The sequence below is a fragment of the Paroedura picta genome, chromosome 11, assembly GCF_049243985.1.
Source record: "Paroedura picta isolate Pp20150507F chromosome 11, Ppicta_v3.0, whole genome shotgun sequence".
In the NCBI taxonomy this organism is placed as follows: Eukaryota; Metazoa; Chordata; class Lepidosauria; order Squamata; family Gekkonidae; genus Paroedura; species Paroedura picta.
The window spans coordinates 64,472,577-64,492,718 of NC_135379.1; the positions used below are offsets into that span (position 1 = coordinate 64,472,577).

At 51.1% G+C, this 20,142-nt stretch overlaps 1 protein-coding gene across 3 annotated transcripts in view; it reads right to left on the minus strand.

The window, feature by feature from the left end:
* Positions 1 to 20,142, minus strand: part of SLC9A3 (solute carrier family 9 member A3) — a 133,917-nt gene that overhangs the window by 56,435 nt on the left and 57,340 nt on the right. Inside the window, exon 1 of one of the 3 annotated variants that reach the window (XM_077302710.1) lies at positions 6,727 to 7,013. The exons of 1 other annotated variant lie outside the window; for it this stretch is intronic. In XM_077302710.1, the coding sequence (XP_077158825.1) occupies positions 6,727 to 6,922 (196 nt within the window). In that variant the 5' untranslated portion in view covers positions 6,923 to 7,013. Of the gene's footprint in view, positions 1 to 6,726; positions 7,015 to 20,142 lie in introns of those variants that run through there. One more of the 3 variants, XM_077302711.1, reaches the window with a different exon arrangement.

The window sequence follows — 20,142 nt, forward strand, 5'->3', positions numbered from 1 at the left end:
TTACGCACAGATTCTTTGTAGCAGGAGTGTGGCAAATTGTAATCGCTACTAAAATGCAGTTATGCACAACGTCGTAGACAATCTGCAACACTCCTGAAACCGATCCGCAAAAAGCGCTTCGTTGTAGCGCTTCCAGGGAAATCCCAAAAAGTGGATTCACCCTCTGGAAAGCGCTACACTCTTGCAACCAATCTGCAACACTAGCTGAAAAGTTCTGTGCGTTACCATTGTTGTGGTTTCAGCAAAGTCCCTCCCCCTGGCTCTCTCCTCTGATCTTCTGGCTAAGCGATCGCCATTTTTTTTTCTCGGAGCTAGCAGAGAGCAACGAAACGGCGAGCCTTCATTATCATAGAATCATAGAATCATAGAGTTGGAAGGGGCCATACAGGCCATCTAGTCCAACCCCCTGCTCAACGCAGGATCAGCCCTAAGCATCCTAAAGCATTCACCCAGCGAGGCTTCCCCGGCTGCAGTCCTCTGTTTTAAGTCACCAAGCACCACACAGACCCGTTTGCTGGTTTATTTTCCCTTTATTTTTCCCTTTATTTTCGGGGGGGGATTTTTTTTTCACCTGGGGGTGCGTGGCAACGATGAAACGGCAGCTCACACGCCACCTGCTAGTTAGATGGGTCTCTCCATTGCAACAAATCAACGCAGATTCGTTGCAACGTGTTTTTTTTTAAACCTTCCTTTAAGGGAAAGGGGCTTTTTGGGAGCATGATAATGGCTTCCCATTGGCTGCTCGTTTGATTGACAGCCAGGGGCGGGACAAAGCTCGGCAATATCGCTTCCTGGCTAGCGATTTTTGCCGAGACCGGAAACCTGTGGGAAATGATAGAAACGCAACTGGATTCCACTACAAAGGCAGGTATGCATAACGATGAATTCCACTATTTAAAATGGCGTTTTTTCGTTCTGCAACCAATTTGCAACATTGATCCTGGTGCGGAATGGGCCTCACTGTTACCAAGGCACGGGTAATGGCAGTAATGAAAGCCTCTGCGGCTGACAAGGGCACACTTTGCCAGGAGCCCAGCTGGACTTGGTTCCTTGAGCGTTCATTTAAAATGTTTCCACTTTGGTGCCTCATGTTTCCTTCCAGGTCTCATGCAGCCAGAGCACCATTCCAGCCCTTGTGACGGTACAAGCCTTTGCCAACTGTGCTACTAGGTCGCCGGTTTCATTGGGATCAATATTTCACCAGGACTTGAATTACTTGTGAAATACATGGCAGCTGGAACTCTATTACTGCTGGACACTGCCCTGAATTCCAAGCTCCACAGAACTCAGTTTGTTACTTTCCCTGCATGCCCCGGTATTTACTTCTGCCTGGAGCAATCCGCGTTTCCACAGACCTCTCCCACAGCCTTTCCTCTGCTTGGCGATTTTGCTTCAGGAGAACCTATTGTGTTGGGGGTCTGAGGGTTAATCTGGGATCCCTGCGCTCTTTGCATAGATGTCCCCTTCTAAGAATCCTGACTGGGATGGCTGAGGCTAGCCTGACCCTGTTAGATCTTGGGAAATAAGTTGGGTCGACCCGGGGAGACCACCAAGGAGGACCAGGGTCTCGATGCAGAGGAGGCTGTGGCAAACCACCTCTGACTGTCCCTATGGCCTTGCATTAACAAGGTCCCAGGTTCGATCCCCTACAACTCCAGTTAAAAGAGGACCAGGCAGGAGGTGGTGTGGAAGACCCCAGCCTCAGACCCCAGAGAGCCACTGCCTGTCTCAGGAGATCATATGGACCTTGATGGGCAAAAAGGTCTGATCCGGTACAAGGCAGCTTCACTAGTAAATAAGCCACAGCTGGCTGCTTCTGCGCATTTGAGCGCACAAGAAGGTCAGTCTTCATTTCTTCCAGGCGATCATTCTGTTTGCTATGAATGGCTAGCACAAGTCTGCGTGAGGGCAGTCTTAAGAGAAAGGAGGGGGACACTTATGTTTATAGCCATCAGGAGGATCAATGCCCAGAGCACGGCTGAGGACTACTTTTACCCAAGACAACAGGGAACGGATGGTAGACAGAGCAGGTTAGTGAGACCCACTGTGGCACCCAAAGGTGCTATGGAGTCCACCGATGTTCCTTCTTGCATCCCCACCCCTGTTCCTTTCTTCTCCTTTTCCCAGCTCCATTCTTCTGTTTGTCTTCCTGGGCTGCACTCGCTCCCTTCCCTTTTTAATTCCCCCTCATCGGCAGCCATGTCCTTTCCTTGCCCTCCCTCTGCCCTTATTCCAACCAACTTCAGCCGTTACCGTGATGTCACCCACTTTGTGCTGCCCCAAGACCTGCGTGGTGCTTTGGCTGCAGAATCACCCTGGGGGGAGCAACACCTCTGAAACAGATAAAGCAGGTTACTGTGGAAGTCAGCACCTCTATAAGTCCCTTGCTTCTTGAGTATTTCTTCTGTAACTGATTCGGGGGGGGGGGGGTCAGCATGTCAGGCCAAAGCAACAGACAAGGTTTGAGACCAGGAACCCCTTGAACACCAACAAGGTTTAATTCTGGGGGTAAGTTTTCACATGCATGCACACGAAAGCTTGTACCCAGATTTAAACTTTGCTTCAGTAACGATAAGCATGACTCCAAATAATGCAAATTAGCAGTTAATCTTTTGAAGCCAGCAAAAGTGGAACGTGGAGGAAGGGCGCATGGGCCGAGGCAGCCTTTGAGTCCTGACCCAATATGTGTGCAACCTGGCGTTTGGCGCAGAGGCGGCCTTTCCCATGGGGCGTAATGGGAGCCTCATCCACTGGCCTGGCTCAGGGATCTCATTTCACAGCGTAAATTATTAAGACATGCACCCTGAAAAGCCGAATTGTGCTCTCGCATGTGTGTGACCGAGAGGAGGCGGGGAGAGAGGATGGGTGGCCACCCCCGAACAAGCCTTCTGAATGCATTAAATTAGTCAGATGGAAACTAAATGTGATCACAGGCATCCGTTTACAGTTGGGAAATTTAACACAAGTGTTGTTTACATAAGTCCAAAGACGGGAAGCCAGGCGGCTCTGAGATGTTCCCAACTAATAATTTCACCTCCGGTTTGCTGGCTGCAGCTAAAGTACAGATTTCAAAGATATCTGACATAGCAACGCAAATCTCAGCTATTACTGTCCATTGATAAAACAGGAAGCCATGGCCTGTCAATTGCTCTGTCTCATCCGGGAATGGAAAAATCCTAGTTTCTCATTTGACAGCTAAAACCCCAACACAAAGAGACCAGCCAGAAGCCATGAATCTGGGGGAGGGGGAAGGAAGTAAATCATGAGGTGAACTTATCAGTATAGATTGGCATTCCCTGGCCCACTCCCCAATCTAATACAGCAGCTCCCAGTCTGTATATCATGAGAGAACAGCTAGCATGCCACAATACGTATATAGTCGTGTATAAGCCATGTTTTTCAGCACAGTATTCACACTGAAAAAGTCCTCCTCAGCTTATTCGCGGATGTATATGGCAATTGAATATATAATGAAAAGCATGCCTACTGGATGGGGGGTACGCTTCTAGGTAACACTGTGTGTGAACGAGACCTTAGGGTACTTGTGGATTGTAAACTAAACATGAGCAGGCGGTGTGATGCAGCAGTAAAAAAGGCGAATGCCATTTTGGGCTGTATCAACAGGGGCATCACATCAAAAGCACAAGATGTCATAGTCCCATTGTATGCGGCACTGGTCAGACCACACCTGGAGTACTGTGTGCAGTTCTGGAGGCCTCACTTCAAGAAGGACATAGATAAAATTGAAAGGGTCCAGAGGAGAGCGACGAAGATGATCTGGGGCCAAGGGACCAAGCCCTATGAAGATAGGTTGAGGGACTTGGGAATGTTCAGCCTGGAGAAAAGGAGGCTGAGAGGGGACATGATAGCCCTCTTTAAGTATTTGAAAGGTTGTCATTTGGAGGAGGGCAGGATGCTGTTTCCATTGGCTGCGGAGGAGAGGACGCGCAGTAATGGGTTTAAACTCCAAGTCCAACGATATAGGCTAGATATCAGGGGAAAAAATTCACAGTCTGAGTAGTTCAGCAGTGGAATAGGCTGCCTAAGGAGGTGGTGAGCTCCCCCTCACTGGCAGTCTTCAAGCAAAGGTTGGAGACACACTTTTCTTGGATGCTTTAGGATGCTTAGGGCTGATCCTGCGTTGAGCAGGGGTTGGACTAGATGGCCTCCATGGCCCCTTCCAACTCTGATTCTATGATTGTCTAATTCTATAAACTACTGTGAACTGTAAGTACCATTTGCAGACATGCAGCCCACTCTGTCTCTGCATGATTCCCTGCCCTGACTTTGTCTCCCAAAGTTTCATTCTTTTGTGTGCATAAGCTTCTACTCTTCCCCTGGACTCCTGATATCTGGTTGTGCCTGAAATTGTTACCCTCTGGATAGGTAGCCCAAAATAATTACCGCTCCTTTCAAATAAGAGATCAAAGGAAGAATGAAGGAAGAACTGCCCAAAAGATGCAGCCACATTCTGAAAGACTCCTAAACTTTGAATTTGTCCTCAGTTTGTTACTGCCGGGAGGATAATGGTCGATTCCCGTTTCTACATTTATTTATTTACTCCATTCATGCCCCAGTTTCCTCTGCAGGAGGAGCTGAAAGCAGCTTTCATCTTCTCCATTAGGTCCTCACAGCAACCCTGTGAGGTGTGTTAGGCTGAGCCAGCCCAAGGTCAACAACAAGCCTCCACAGCAAAGGGGGATTTGAACCTGGGGCTTCTAGAACCCAGTCTAATGCTGCAGTGGCTTCTCAGCCTGCCTCTCTGGCAAGAGTAATCCAGGGAAATATTTTTCAAAAAGTTGGCTGGCCACAGTTTCGCTACAGAACTCCATTTGCGACAAGACCTTGGACAGCTCAGTCGGTGCTCAAAAGTCAAAAGCAATATCTCTAACTCAGCAGGGGACTGGAAGAGCTTGCAAAGTGCCGGACCACAGACCGTTAAATTCACTTTCCGTTGTTATCCCCATTAAAATTACTCAGAATCTTTAATCAGAAATGCCAGAAACTGCACTTGGGCCCTTCCACATTCGATGGACATGCTCTTCCACTGAGTCCACGAAGATGCTGTGAGATTCTCAGCCTCTGATCGCTGCCGCACACTGACTCATTCCTCCAAATGCAGAAGTGAAGGTCTTTGGGGGTCTCCAGCAGACACCTTACATGTTGCTGGATTTGTGACAGGACTTCCCTTCCTCTAACTCTCCTCCAGCAATTTCAGCTCAATCCGTTGGCGGGCCTGGACCGACATCAGAGGCCAGAAAACCCACCCAGGAGACGGTCTGAAGCACCTGCATCGTTCACTTTCACCGTGCTTAGGCTCCCCCCCCCCCCCCGTCCTGATTCCCCTTCTGGGGATAAAGCTTTGTCTTTTGTGTGCCACACCCATCAAAGTCAGTCTGCCTCCTCGGACTGGCGGCTGCCCTGCAGGTCTCAGGAAAAGGCCTTTCCCCTCACCTGCTGCTGCTTCTTTTTTGCCTGGAGATGCTGGGGGCTGAACCTGGGACCTTCTGCATAAACACAGGGCTTAGACCCATCTGCTCTTCCCACAGGGCTGCTGGATGAGGCCAGGATGAGACCGTGGCAAACCACAGCATGCCCAAGTACAGGCTCTTCCACGGAGCCTGGCCTTCTTTCCCTCAGTGGCTACAGGAGTACCGTCTAAAGTGCACGGGGGGATCACAAGGAGAAAGGGGGGGGGGTGCAGGCTCATGAAAAGTGGAGCACTCCCTTGGAAAGCCTGAAATCCCAGCAGCAGTTTTCTGGAGCTGCGAAGAGTCAGAGTGAAAAGGGAGTGCTTAAAAAGGATTTGGCAGTGACACATTTGCATCTGTACAGAGAGGCACACCCTGCCCAAGATCACTCCCCCTGCCTCCCCCCCCCCTGGGGAAATCCCAGCTATTGCACACATACCCACGCCCCTCCCCAGTCTCCCCCACACACACACACACAGATGCTGCTGTGTCCGTACAACCTTGGCCCTTGGTCCAGCCCCCCCCCCCCCAATTGGAGCCTTGCACACAGACGCCTGGCGGGCATCAAGCATCTGCCTTCGGTGTGCAGCTGGGGGCAAGGATCCGTGGCCGGAGACTGGGCCCCCTTTCCTCCCAGAGACTGAAAAGTGCCCACCGGTCTTTGAGGCTGAGGCAGAACTCCTTCCTTGTGCCCAGCAGGAGCTACATAGAAGCGCAGAGTGGGGAGGCACCTCAAGGGTCATCTGCAGGGAAATTCACCCACCTACCTGCCCCACTGCCCTGGGGAGCCCCACCAGCTGCACCAGCCCTCCTTGGCTCCACCAAAGCACATTCCCTGGCCGCCCCCAAAGCCTCCCCCCCTTTGTGCCATTTGGGATGGCTCGAACCAAAGTTTTACTTCTGCATCACTCGTGGGGCACCTCGGCTGTCTCTGGGAGCCCCAGAAGTCACCCCGAGGCGGCACCAGCCCCCAAATCACATCCAAGTGGCACCGTGAAGCATCCCATAAAGGCACCGGCACAAACTCATGCCTGTTTCAACAGCCCCGCAGGAAGGAGAGGGGGGAGCAGGGGAGGCAGTGGGCACGATCCAGGGAAACGTTTTCCTGCCCAGGCAGGCGAGCTCTTCAGGGCCGCCGGGCAGTTCTCCGGGGGCAGATTTGGGAAGCTGCCTCCCTCCCTCCCGCCCGCCCCTTGGCCCGCACGGCCGCCCTGCGAGGTAGGCCAGGCGGAGTCCGCGGCCAGGCGCCACTCACCGATCTTGGCCAGGCTGCCCACGAGGATCCAGAGGGCGATGATGTAGGGGTCCTGCACGTGGGACCACTTGAAGGTGACGATCTGGTAGGCGGGGGTGGCGTTGCCGGGGCCGGCCGCGCTCTCCGAGCTGCCGAGCGCGCCGGGGAGCAGCAGGAGCGCGGCGCAGAGCCCCCCGAGGGCCGCCTTCCAGGCCATCGCGCCGGCGCCCGTCAGATCGTCCCACGCCGGCGGCGGCGGCGGCGGCTGCCCTCTCGGCCACGGACGCCCGTCTGCGCTCTGCCGCCGGGGCTCCGGCTCGGCCGCCTTTATGGGGTGGCCCCGCGGGGCGGCCGCGCAGGGTCAGGCGGGGCGGGGCGGCTCCGGCCTCGGCGGCAGGGCAGGGCAGGCAGCGCAGGGCAGGGCAGGGGCCGCCCAGGGGCGCGCTGAGCCGGCCTTCCGAGAGGCGCCGCGCAATAGCCGCCCGCGGGGCTGCTCCGGGGCGGGGGGGGGGGCGGATCGGCCTGGCCGCCGTTGTGTGCCGGGACGCGAGGAGCCCTGGGCAGGAGGCCGCCTCTTCCGCACACGGAGCCCCGGCGGCGGCGGCGGGGGGAAAGGGGCCGACGCAGCCCCTGGGGACGCAGCTCACTGACCCCTTCCCCCTGTGCAGAGTTGGGGCTGAGGGAGCTCTGAGAGAACAGTTCAGCAGGAACAGCTCTGGGAGAACTGTCACCCAGCTGGCTGCATGTGGAGGCGTGGGTGATCAGCATTTTATTGGTCATGTGGGAAGCGCATGAAGAAGCCGTTCCTGCCTGGAAGACAGACCTGCCCCTTGAGCCACCTCCGGGCTGCTTGGGGACGGCTGGGACCTTTCTGGGCAGTGGAGCTGAACTTCCTGATCCTGCCAGCTGAAGGCACAGGGTTGCCAACTCCAGGAGGAGACACTTGGGAGATTTGGGGGTGGAGCCCGGGGATGGGAAGTTTCTCAGTAGGTGATCTCCAGCACAGCCCTTGTCCCCGGAGGAACTCACCTGTAGTCTGGAGATCAGATGTGATTCTGGGAGATCTCCAGGTCCCACCTGGAAGTTGGCAACTGTGCTGGCAGGACTGTACCCAAACCGGACTAGCCCATTGGGCTCTCTAGCTACTTGCTTGGCCGGCAAGGTGCAGCTTTCCAGTGAACTCTGCAGAAGTTTCTCACCTCACGGCAAGGGGGGGGGGGACACACGTAGAACATAATCTGACTAGATTTAAATAATAATCCTTAGCATGTCCATAATTATTTTCTGTGTTCAGAGCACGTCACAGGGACATTTCCTGATTGTTATCTTCACAACGACCCTGTAAGGCAGGCCAGTAGTATCAGTCCCATATTGCAAAGGCTGGGGAGGAGGCACTGAGGTTCCAAGAAGGTGGGTTGCCAAACATTCCTCCAGAAATTGCACATGTAGAGAGACCAGAACGTGGGATCCTTTTGGATCCTTTGAACAGTGATGTGCTACTGCTGCACTGGCTGCTGCACTCTGGAGAAAGGGGATGGAGTCCCTGACAATGCTCTGTGCTCAACATGCCATATGCACAGAGCAGAGGAAACCTTCGTGCAATGCTGAGTGCAGCCTTCAGCTCCTTGGGAAGCTTTGCTTTTCGTCTGAAAACAGCACTGGCAGGTTTGTAGCCCATGGAAACTTTTTTTTTTGGGGGGGGGGGTTGGAAAGAATGATGCATTTCCAGTCATTGGCTTCTGTCACCCGTGTAGCACGTGGTTTTCCCCAAAGATCAACAAAACCAATATAAACCCTGCCAAGGACTTACAGTTGCCAAACAAAGCATGCCAAGTCAGAGACATCATGCATGCAGGGTCAGTTTGTACAATGGGTGCTGGCCAGCTGGCAGGGGCTCATGGGAATTGTAGTCCATGGACATCTGGAGGGCCGCAGTTGGACTACCCCTGCTCTAAGCCATGTGCATGAGCGGCTGCTCATGAAGACAGGAAGCTGTGCTCCGCAGCCATCTGGAGCCATGCTCGGGCCGTGAACGGCTCTGCTGAGTAAGGAAAAAGAATGAGAGGGGACCCTGGTGCCGGTCCGAGAACGTAGTTTTTCTCGGCACAGAATCACCCTGGCCTGGATGGCTCATCAACTGCATAGAGGCAGGCAAGAGCCAACCGCTTCTGTCTTTCTTGCCTTGAAGGGCCTGCTGGGTCGCCATGAGTCGGCTGCCGCTTGACAGCACTTTCTTGGCTTTCACACATCCTTAACACTATTTCACTTCACTCCCTTATATATATTGGGAAACTGCCTCCTGGGAGGAGACTGTCCAGGGCCCAGTCTGTCCAGGTCCACCCTGATTGGCCCTCCCCCTCCAGCTCCCGCCCTCCCTCCTTGCCTGCTAGAGGCCTTGTGGCTGCAGCCTCTATTGTCACCCACAAGGAGAGAGGCAGCGACAGGGCTTTGCGGCCCACAGGTGTGCTCCTGCTCGGAGGGAACAGGGGGGGGGGGGGGAGTTTGCAGCTTCCCTGCGGGCCACAAATCCCTGTCGTTGCCGGGGGGGGGGGGGAAGCTTCCCACTCCCTTTAGCCCGCTTTGCGGTTACCCTCTCCCGCCCTCCTGCCTGCCACCCCTTTCAAAGCTTTTTAAAATGGGCTTTGATAGTAGAACCACATAATGCCCTGTGGCCTGCATTTTGCTGTGTGAAGTGGCTAAATAATCCCCTTGCAAACCGTCACTGAGTGGATTGAAACAGCATTGATCACCCTACAAAGGCAGACTGCGAGTTTTAAGGCACCAAGTACAGTCCCATCTGAGAGTCCCATAATAGGGAAGAAGCCCTCGGGCTGGAAACATTAAGAGCAAGGATTTGCCTTCTTCCAGCACCCAGATGTATGGCGGACAGGAGGAGGTGCCTGCAGAAAGGAGGTGCAGAACCCAAAGGTGCCTGGGACCATAGCCCAATGGCCTGACATGTGCAGGTCCCGAGTGTGAGAACTCTGACCAGCCGCATCCCCCTTAGCCACAGGATGGTCTTCCAGCCTCGTCTTCTGAGGGGCGTGAAGTTAAAGATGCCTCTTTCTGTCGGAGCCTGTTTTAGGCAGGCTGAGGATTGAATCTGCCTGCAGGCAGCACGTGTACTGCTAAGACCAAGCTACGATCCTGCTCTTGGCAGTTCTGAAAGTCCCTGGGAGACAAGGCATTGGTTAATTAATTAATTAATTGGCACTCCCATTTTGTGCAGGTGGTTTGCCTCAGGACATGGAAATCCTTGGGAGAGGCAGAATCGGAACCTGGGACTCTACAGCTCTACAGCTCAAGTGCTCAGGCTCTGTCCGGTGGGCCAGTGTGGTGGTGTAACTGGACCAGGCTCTGAGAGACCCAGGTTTCAGTCCTGCCTGGATGACCTTGGATCAGTCACCTTCTCTCAGCCAGGTGCATCCTTTCAACCTAACCTCCCTTGCAGGGCTGTTGTGAAAATGAAATGGAAGAGAGGAGGATGCTGTAAGCCACCCTGGGTCTCCCTGGGAAGAGAGGCAGGAGAAAAAGGGAATTACAACATAACACAAACTGTGTTACTTCGACCTTGGCAACACACAGGCTTTGCTGAAGAGACAAGGGAATGTGCTGCTCGCTGGAGAACGCTGGGTCAGACACTCTTCTCTCAGCCAACCTCACCTACCTCACAGGGTTGTTGTGCCCAGAGAATGCTGCTTGCTACCGTCAGCTTCTTGGAGGCAGGGCAGGGTCAAGGTTCTCTCAAGAAATATGACAGGCACCCAGGGCGGGTTGTTATTGTTATTAAGGTGCAGCAGAAAAGCAGAAAACCTGGAGTGGCGTGAAGTTAGCAACATCCCAAGAACCTGACCGTTCCTATTTCTGACATACTGTCAAGGATACTCACAGACCGTAGTTCAGAAATGGCGCCCCCCCCCCCCCGTTTGTGTCCTTCCCGTTTCTACAGAAAATGCATGACATGGAGGCTGTTGTTGGTTCTTGTGGGTGCCCTCACTAGCTCTGATGTTGACAGCAGGACATGAATAGCGTGCCGTTCCCAGGGCAGTGGATTTCAAACATGGGCATGGCAAAGGTATCAAGGAGAAAACCCTATTCTGGCATTATTGTCACACTATCACTGGCACAGGAAAGCTTACGCCTTCTACTGCAGCCTTTCTCAACTGTTTTTTTTACCATCGAGAAGCCTCTGAAACATTCTTCAAGCTTCAAGAAACCCCAGAAGTGGCGTGATTGTGTCAAATATGGTTGGGAAGCAGTGCTGTGTACATGCTCACCTGGGACCCCTCCCCTTCCAACCCCCTACAGGCCCATCATTGGACATTTTGGAGAGGGGGAGCAGGTTGACATGATATATATGGTCATAAAAGGTAAAGGTAACCCCTGTGCACGTACCGGGTCATGTCTGACCCTTGGGGTGACGCCCTCTAGCGTTTTCATGGCAGACTCAATACGGGGTGGTTTGCCAGTGCCTTCCCCAGTCATTACCGTTTACCCCCCAGCAAGCTGGGTACTCATTTTACCGACCTCGGAAGGATGGAAGGCTGGGTCAACCTTGAGCCAGCTGCTGGGATTGAACTCCCAGCCTCATGGGCAGAGCTTCAGACTGCATGTCTGCTGCCTTACCACTCTGCGCCACAAGAGGCTCATATTATACTAGATCAGGGGTAGTCAAACTGCGGCCCTCCAGATGTCCATGGACTACAATTCCCAGAAGCCCCTGCCAGCAAATGCTGGCAGGGGGCTCCTGGGAATTGTAGTCCATGGACATCTGGAGGGCCGCAGTTTGACTACCCCTGTACTAGATATTAAGCTGCTTTGCGCGGCTCCCCATTGGCTGCTTTGCCTTTGACTGATACTCGGAGGGCCCAATCAGGAGCCGCGAAGCGGCTCCTGATTGGGCCCTCCGAGTTTTTATCCTGGACAGAGCCCACCCTATCTCCTCCCCTTTAGCCCTTACTCCTTTTTTTAATCCGCTCTGCAGGAACGGTTAAAGATGGTCATATCACTCAATAAATGTCTTAACAAATGTTAAAAAAATATTTAAATAATTAACTCCTTCCCATTCATCAAGAAACCTGTTCTACAGAATCACAGACACACAAAAACTTATCCCTGGAATAAAACTTGGTCTTCAAGCTTAGAAGGGCGTAATCCTATTTAGGACTGCCCCGTGCATTATGTAAGCACTACCTCTTTCTACACTCGGACATATTTAGGAGTGCAAATACAGACAGATGGATATATAAATCAATAGCTGTCCCTCGAAAATATAATGGCTAAGCTGAAGCGATAGCATTTGGCTTTCATTATTTATTTTTATTTATTTGCATTTATATACTGCCCACCCCTGTGGCTCAGGCTGGTCCACATGAAACGTGGAGGAACAAGAACAATACATCAAAGAAACAGAAAATGTTAACAATGTTAGAATTATAAGTCGGAAGCCACTTGGCAGCCAGCCAGTGTGGTGGGGGTGACTTAAAGTGCCGGATTAGGATCTGGGGGGCCCAGGATCAAATCCCTGGTCGTGCCATGGAAACTAGCTGGGAACCTGGGCCAGTCTGACCTACCAGACGGGGTTGTTGTGAGGAGAAAATGGAGGACAGGAGGAAGATGCAAGCCACTCTGGGTCCCCAAGGCGAGATATAAACAAAGTAAATAAACAAAATACATATTGATATTACTACCATGATCTTCATCCTCCCTTTTATTTTATTTATTTACTACATTTTTTTCTGCCCCATGTCTGGGGACTCAGAGCAGATTACATCACATGTAAAATTACATATAAAAATGGAATATCCAATACAGACAAAATATACAGCATTTTAAAAGTCAGATTAAATAGTGTTTAAATCCTTGAAATTAAATTTAGATCAGCCCACTCCCCTCTGTCGGCTGGAAAAAAGGGAGGGAGGGCCATACCCACACTAGCTGGGTATAATTTGGGATTTTGTTACCTATCTGACTGGCTGTGGGCAGGCTGGGCTATACTGTGCTAGCGACTGACATTTCCTTGGGAGTTTTAAAAAAAGAACATCATGCCGGGTTGGGGTGGGCCAGGAATCCCACACACATTCCAAGAGGCAAGCTCTGCCCTTGATCGGGGGAATCAGGTGTCCACCCACATCACAAAGAAGTTCACCTGCAAGCCTTTGAAAGCCGTCTGAGCTGCCTCCAGGGCACCGTCCGTGGCAGAAGTGGGGTGGGAATGCGGACACAGGGCAAGGCCTGCCACGAGGGCTGGAGCTCTCCTTCAGAAGCCCAGCCTGCCCGCTGCTCACACCAGCAATGGGGTCAGCAGGCTCTCAGGAGGGGGGGCAGCTGCTGAGTCCCCACATTTCCAATCCCCTGCCCACGGGCTTGCTAGTCCTTCTCTCCTGCCTAGAGCTGGCAAAAGAAGGGCTGCAGATGTGGGCAGTGGGGCTCCTCATGAGCAGGGAAGGACCTGCAAACAGATGGGAGGGAGGGAGGGAGGGAGGGAGGGAGGGAGGGAGGGAGGGAGGGAGGGAGGGAGGGAGGGAGGGAGATGTGGGTGTCTGGAGGGGGGCAGAGGAACTGTCTGCCCAGCCCCACCCCTTCAAAAGAAACCTGGAACTGCTCTTGGACGCACAGCTTTATTCCTGCCAGTGCGACCAGTCCATGGGGCAGATATTTCTGTCCTGCGCCAAGGGAGATTTGCAGTGGTGCAACTCCGACAGCCCGGAGCAGGGGTAGTCAAACTGCGGCCCTCCAGATGTCCATGGACTACAATTCCCAGGAGCCCCTGCCAGCGAATGCTGGCAGGGGCTCCTGGGAATTGTAGTCCATGGACATCTGGAGGGCCGCAGTTTGACTACCCCTGGCCCAGAGGATATCACTCTGCGCATATTGGCAAGACTGGATTAGAGCTGGTTGTCCCGACAGCACCCCAAAGCTGGAGCAGCACTCAGCCCGGTGGTCCTAAGGGCCAGCCCAAAATACTCTTGCCTTGCCCCAAATGGCCAATGCTGGCATCTTAGCCCAAACGTCGCCTTAACAAGAGCAACTTCTGAGTGAGGAAAACTAACAAACCACCTTGAAAACCGAGTCGTAGCATCTGCTGTCCCTCCTGTGCCATTTTCTCCAGAGGAAATGACCAGGAGTGCAGCAGAACAGAAACCTTTCCTCACTCCTCACAGTACTTGGGTCAAGCCGAGCAACCGAGCACGTTTTTAGGTAGGTCCCTGACAAAAAGAACACCCTCCCCTCCAGGCTGAATGGGGGCTCCTCTGGCTTGGCATGCTTCTCTTCCCTCAGTTTCCCCAACATTTTAGAATTTTTCTGCATACCGGTGGGGGGGGGGGCATTCCCTACAAAATTGTGGAGAATTCTCATAGAATAATAGAGTTGGAAGGGACCTCTTGGGTCATCTAGTCCAGGGGTCCGCGGCCTGGTGCCAGGCCGTAAAGGCCTCAGTGCCGGGCTGCCAGCAACTGTACCTGCCTCTTCCCCCCCCCCCTTCACTCGCGGCCTGGCTAGCTTTTTGCTGTGAGAGTGGGGGGAAGAGGCAGGCGCAGCCTCCGGCATGCCAGCGGACGCTAATGCACATGTGCGGAGCTGCCGCACGTGCGCGTTAGCACCATCTGCTGGCGAAAACGCGCATTTGCGCGGCTGGGCCAGAAGCTTTCCCTCAACCCCGGAGGCGGTCCTCAACTGGAAAAAGGTTGGGGACCGCTAATCTAGTCCAACGCCCTGCACTATGCAGGACACTCACAACCCTGTCACTCACCCACTGTCACCCCCTTGAACCTTCACAGAATCAGCCTCTCTGTCAGAAGGTTCTCCAGCCTCTGTTTAAAAATGTCTTGGTCTCCAAACCCCTCACCCCTCTACTAAGACTCCTAGATCCTTTTCGCACATGCTACTGCCAAGACATGTCTCCCACATCCTATATTAGTGTATTTGGGTTTTCCTACCTAAATGCAGAACTCTATATTTGTCCCTATTGAAGTTCATTTTATTCGGTTTAGCCCACTTCTCGAGCCTATCAAGATCATCCTGTATTCTGTTGCTGTCTTCAGTTGTGTTTGCTACCCCTCCCAGTTTAGTATTATCTGTAGATTTAATAAGTATCCCCTCTAATCCCTCATCCAAATCATTTATAAATATGTTGAACAACACAGGCTCCAGAACAGATCCTTGGGGCACTCCACTTGTCGCTCTTTTCCAAGAAGATGCTGAACCATTAACAAGTACCCTCTGGGTATGATTTGTCAACCAGTTATTGATCCACCTGACAGAATTAGGATCCATACCACATTTTACCAGATTGTCAACAAGAATATCATGTGGAACCTTATCAAAAGCTTTACTAAAATCCAGAAACTGTCCCCAACATTCCCCTGACCTAGCAAGGTAGTCACTTTCTCGGAAAAAGAGATTAGGTTGATCTGACATGACTTGTTCTTGCAAAACCTGTGCTGAGTCTTAGAAATCACAGCTCTCAGTTCCAGCTGCTCAAGGACCGAGTGTTTGATGATTTGTTCCAAAATTTTGCCAGCTACAGATGTCAAGCTGACGGGTTGATAATTACACGGATCCTCCTTTTTCCCTTTCTTGAAGATGGGGACAACATTTGCCCGCCTCCAATCGTCTGTCACTTCAGCTGTTCTCCAAGTGTCAAAAAGAATGGACAGAGGTTCAGAGATGACATCTGCAAGTTCTTTTAGTACTCTTGGATGCAGTTCATCTGGCCCAGAAGACTTTGTTTCATTTAAAGAAACTAGGTGTTTGTGGGCTGTTCCAACAGTGATCCTAGGCCACTATTCCCGTCCCTCGTGTTGTGTTACGTTTTTGCCACATTGATCACTATTTCCCTCACAAGAGAAGACCGAGGAGAAATAGGAGTTAAGCAGTTCAGCCCTCTCTTCATCATCATCTGTTATAATTTCACTTTCTTGTCTTCGCAGTGGTCCTATGGTGTCCCTATTCTTTTTCTTGCTTGAAATATAACTAAAGTTCCCTTTTTCCTATATTTAGCGTTTCTTGCTAGCCTAAGCTCATGTTGAGCATTAGCTTTCCTAACACTTCCCCTACAATTATTGGTTATTTGTTTATACTCATCCTTAGTAATAAGGCCTTCCTTCCGTTTCCTAAATGACTCTTTTTTATTCCTCAAATCTTTTGACAACTGCTTATGGAGCCAACTTGGCTTCCTTGGGCTCCTTCCATCTTTTCTTCTCAAGGGAATTGTTTGTGATTTAGCCTTCACTATTTCACTTTTAAGAGACTCCCAGCCCTCTTGGACTCCCATCTCTTTAAGTATTTCCAACCACGGGACTCTATGCAACGTACCTGTAAGTCTGTGAAAATCAGCTTTCCTGAAGTCTAGTCTATATGTCTGACTACGTAAAGGTTTTCTCTTTCCCACGATTGAAAATTCCAAAAGCACACAGTCCCTGCTACCAAGTGTGCCCACTACTTCCACCTCATCCACCAGTTCTTCCCTATTGATGAGAATCAAGTCTAAAATAGCAGAGCCCCTGGTTCCCCTCTCTACTTTCTGGGGAATGAAGCTGTCGACAAGACAACTTAAGAATTTAACGGAGTTTGCATTTTTAGCAGAGTTGGTCTTCCAACAGATATCTGGGTATTTGAAGCCACCCATGACCACTGTTTCCCCCTTTTTTGAGAATTGTGTAATTTGGTCTAGCAGTATCTCATTCAAGTCTTCTGACTGGCTTGGTGGTCTATAGCAGACCCCCACAATAATACCACTTTCATTTCCTACTCCTTTTATATTTACCCAAGTACACTCAACTGAACTTTCATGCTCAGGTACCGGTATTTGTTCACAAGTATAAGGATTTTTAACATATATTGCTATACATCCCCATTCTTTTCTTGTCTATCCCTTCTCTCAAAGTGAGCCCAGTCTGTAAATTTAAGTATCCACAGACAGGGCCATGTTGAAAATTAGATCTACTGATTCTGTTCAAAGGTTCAAAGGTTGTGGCAGGTTACAGAGGGCTGCGGGTGTCTTCCATAGTGCAGGGGGTTGGACTAGATGACCCAGGAGGTCCCTTCCAAATCTATGATTCTATGATAGGAGAAAGAAATTCCTGTGCAGAATTGATGTGGGCACAAAAAAACTAGGCCCCAGTAGTGCTTAGATTGCATTATTACGCCTCCATGCATCCTGACCAAAGCTCTAAGAATAATCTAAAGGCAGTGAAAGAAATCAAAGAGGCTGCTAAAGATGACGTTGTAGCCATGTGTGGTCCTGCAGCTGCCTGCTGCAACCCAACTAGAGGACATTTCTAGACATGGTAAATGACTGTGCCTTATTATTATTATTATTATTATTATTATTATTATTATTATTATATCCCGCCTCCCCCAGGAGGCTCGAGGTGGGTTACATAAAACAATCCCATTAAAACAATACCATAAAAGCATGAAGCCACAACTAATCCTTAACAACATAGTTATAGCAGGCCAAGAGTGGCGGCAGGTTCAATAACTAACCCGATCTCTACCCCCACTAAAAGGGAAGTGGAGGGGAGCTGCTGACATACGCAAGTGCCGCTTCGTGAGGGGGTGGGGGGCAGATCTTCATTGCTGCCCTGCCTCAATCGAAAGCCTGGCGGAAGAGCTCCGTCTTGCAGGCCCTGCAGAATGTTGAGAGTTCCCGCAGGGCCCTCAGCTCTTCCGGGAGCTCATTCCACCAGGTGGGGGCCAGGACCGAGAAGGCCCTGGCCCTGGTCGAGGCCAGGGGAGCCTCCTTGGGACTGGGAACAGCCAGTAGGTTAGCCCCCGCAGAGCGTAAAGCTCTGGTCAAAACCCGAACCTTGGGTCAAAACCCGAACCTTGGGTCAAAACCCGAACCTTGGTCAAAACCCGAACCTTGAACCTAATCCGGAATATAACTGGTAACCAGTGCAGTTGTTTCAGCACTGGCTGAATACGGGTCCTCCAAGGTGTAGCTGTGAGGATCCTAACAGACGCATTTTGAACCAGTAGCAGTTTCTGGATCAAGCCCAGAGGCAGGCTGGAGTAGAGCGAATTACAGAAATCTATTCTGGAGGTGACTGTCACATGGATCACAGTGACCAGGTGTTCAGTGGACAAATAGGGCGCTAGTAGCCGAGCCTGGCGAAGATGGACAAATGCCTGGCCAGCTACCTGTTTGACCTGAGCCTCGAGTGTTAGTGAGGCGTCAATGGTCACCCCCAAATTCCTGGCCTGAGACGTGACCAAAAGTTGCGTCCCGGTCAAGGTGGGTAAATGCGCTTCTTGATCTGCCCCCCTACGGCCCAGCCACAGGACCTCCGTCTTGGAGGGGTTGAGTTTCAGGCGAAGCTCTGCTCAAGCCATCCAGCTACGGCTTCCAAACATCTGGCGAATGGTTCCGGGGGAGAGTCCAGGTGGCCAACCATGAGGAGAAAGAGCTGAGTGTCATCAGTGAACTGATGGCAACCCAGCCCATAACTCTGCACCAGTTGAGCCAGAGGGCGCATAAAGATTTTAAATAATGTGGGGGAGAGCATCAAGCCCTGTGGGACCCCACAAGGGAGCCGGTAAGGGCCCGAAAACTCATCCCCCACTGCCACCCTCTGTGTTCGGTTTTGGAGGAAGGAGAGTATCCTTATCCCCATACCGGCAAGGCAGCTCACTAGCAGTTCATGATCGACCACGTCAAATGCGGCTGACAGATCTAAAAGAACTAGCACAGCAGAGCTGCCTCGGTCAAGCTGGCAACAGAGGTCATCCAACAAGGAGACCAACACCGTCTCGACCTTGTAGCCAAGACAGAAGCCCAACTGGTATGGATCGAGTGCCGAAGTATCTTCCAGGAGTGCTAGGAGCTGGTCCACCGCAGCCCTTTCCACCACCTTGCCCAGGAACGCTAAGTGCGCTACTGGGGGTCCAGGGATGGTTTCTTGAGGAGAGGGCACACCACCGCCTCCCTCAAGGCCTCAGGGAACTCCCCCAGTTGGAGAGAGCAGTTGACGATGTCCCTGAGCTGATCCCCTATCTGTCCATCACTCCCCTTAAGGAGCCAGGATGGACAGGGATCGAGGGGGCAGGTGGTCACCCTCATCCTCCCTAGCAACCCGTCCACTTCGGATAAAGAAAGCCTTAGTATGGTTAGTTGTAACCTTAGTATGGTTAATTGTGGAGACAATAAGAGAGAAACTTGGGTTTGATCCTGATAGTACTCAGGATATGGTGCAGGAAGTACCAGGAGGTAAGAACAGTCAAGCTACTAGAAAGCTGACCTTGGAGTTATCTGATTCAATAAACATGTGAGCAGCGAGTTGCCTGGAAAATTCCATCACAGCCTTGTTTTTGCTTTCAAAAGAGGTAACTTCTGAAAGATGAAGGGATGGGTTAGAAGAAAATTGAAAGGAGGCGTCAGGAGGGTTATTGTGGGTGCTTAGCGAATAAAATTTTGTTGCTCATAAAGGTGCCACTGGACTCGAACTTTGTTTTAAATCCACAGTCATAGAGACTCGAGTGGAATATGCCACTGGCTAGGAAGGCGAGAAACAGGACCAGGAAGAAGTGGTACGGAGTCAAGGGTCCCATAACCGCCTTTGTGAAGCGGTAGCCCAAGTTAAGAAAATTGGAAGGAACACAAACTCTAGCAAAAGAAATGCCAAGGCAGGAAAAACTAAGCATGTTGGCAGAAGCATGATAGACAAAGGATGTCCGAAGCAGAAAAGCAGCCATGCAACAGGACAATGTGTGAAACGACTGCAGAAGGAGGTTAGTCAGATGGAAGATAAAATTCCTTATATCTGTGGGTGCAGAGAACATGACGCAGATATCTCTCCCTGAACCAAAATTTTCAGGGAGGATGTGCAAAGAATGGAGTCAAATTGAGGGGTCTAAAAATTTAAAAAGTCTATCACATTCCTGTGAATGATTAATAGATAATATAAGGGACCTCAAAGTAGCTGTTTTATTACAAAGGAACTTCAATAACAGACTAGGAAGGGAGGTTGCAGAAATGCAAGTTAATACAATACTCAAAACAATGGGATATCCTGGACTCAATAAGGACATAGTTTTTTTATCTCACTAAGCATGCTAACTTCATTCAGTTCCTGTATCCACATTCCTTACAATCCTCTCTTCTTTTAAATTTATTTTATTTGGGACAATGTGACTGTAATGTGATGTTAGGAATATGTAATGTAATTCTGAATTTAACTCTCTGGTCTCAGGACAAGATAACTGGCCAGCACAGCTTATCGCTTGCAGGGATGCTTCCATGCTTGGGTGGAGACGGAGGGGGCCAGCAACAACTGGGAAAGTTTCTGCCATTCATTACTAACGTGGACAGTTTTCTTTCTCCAATGTTTTTGTGAACTACAACTAAACTCAGAAGGACTGATTAGCTGTTTTAGCAAAGAATTATCATATGGCATCATATGGCTTAATTTGGATATTATGACACAGTGTACT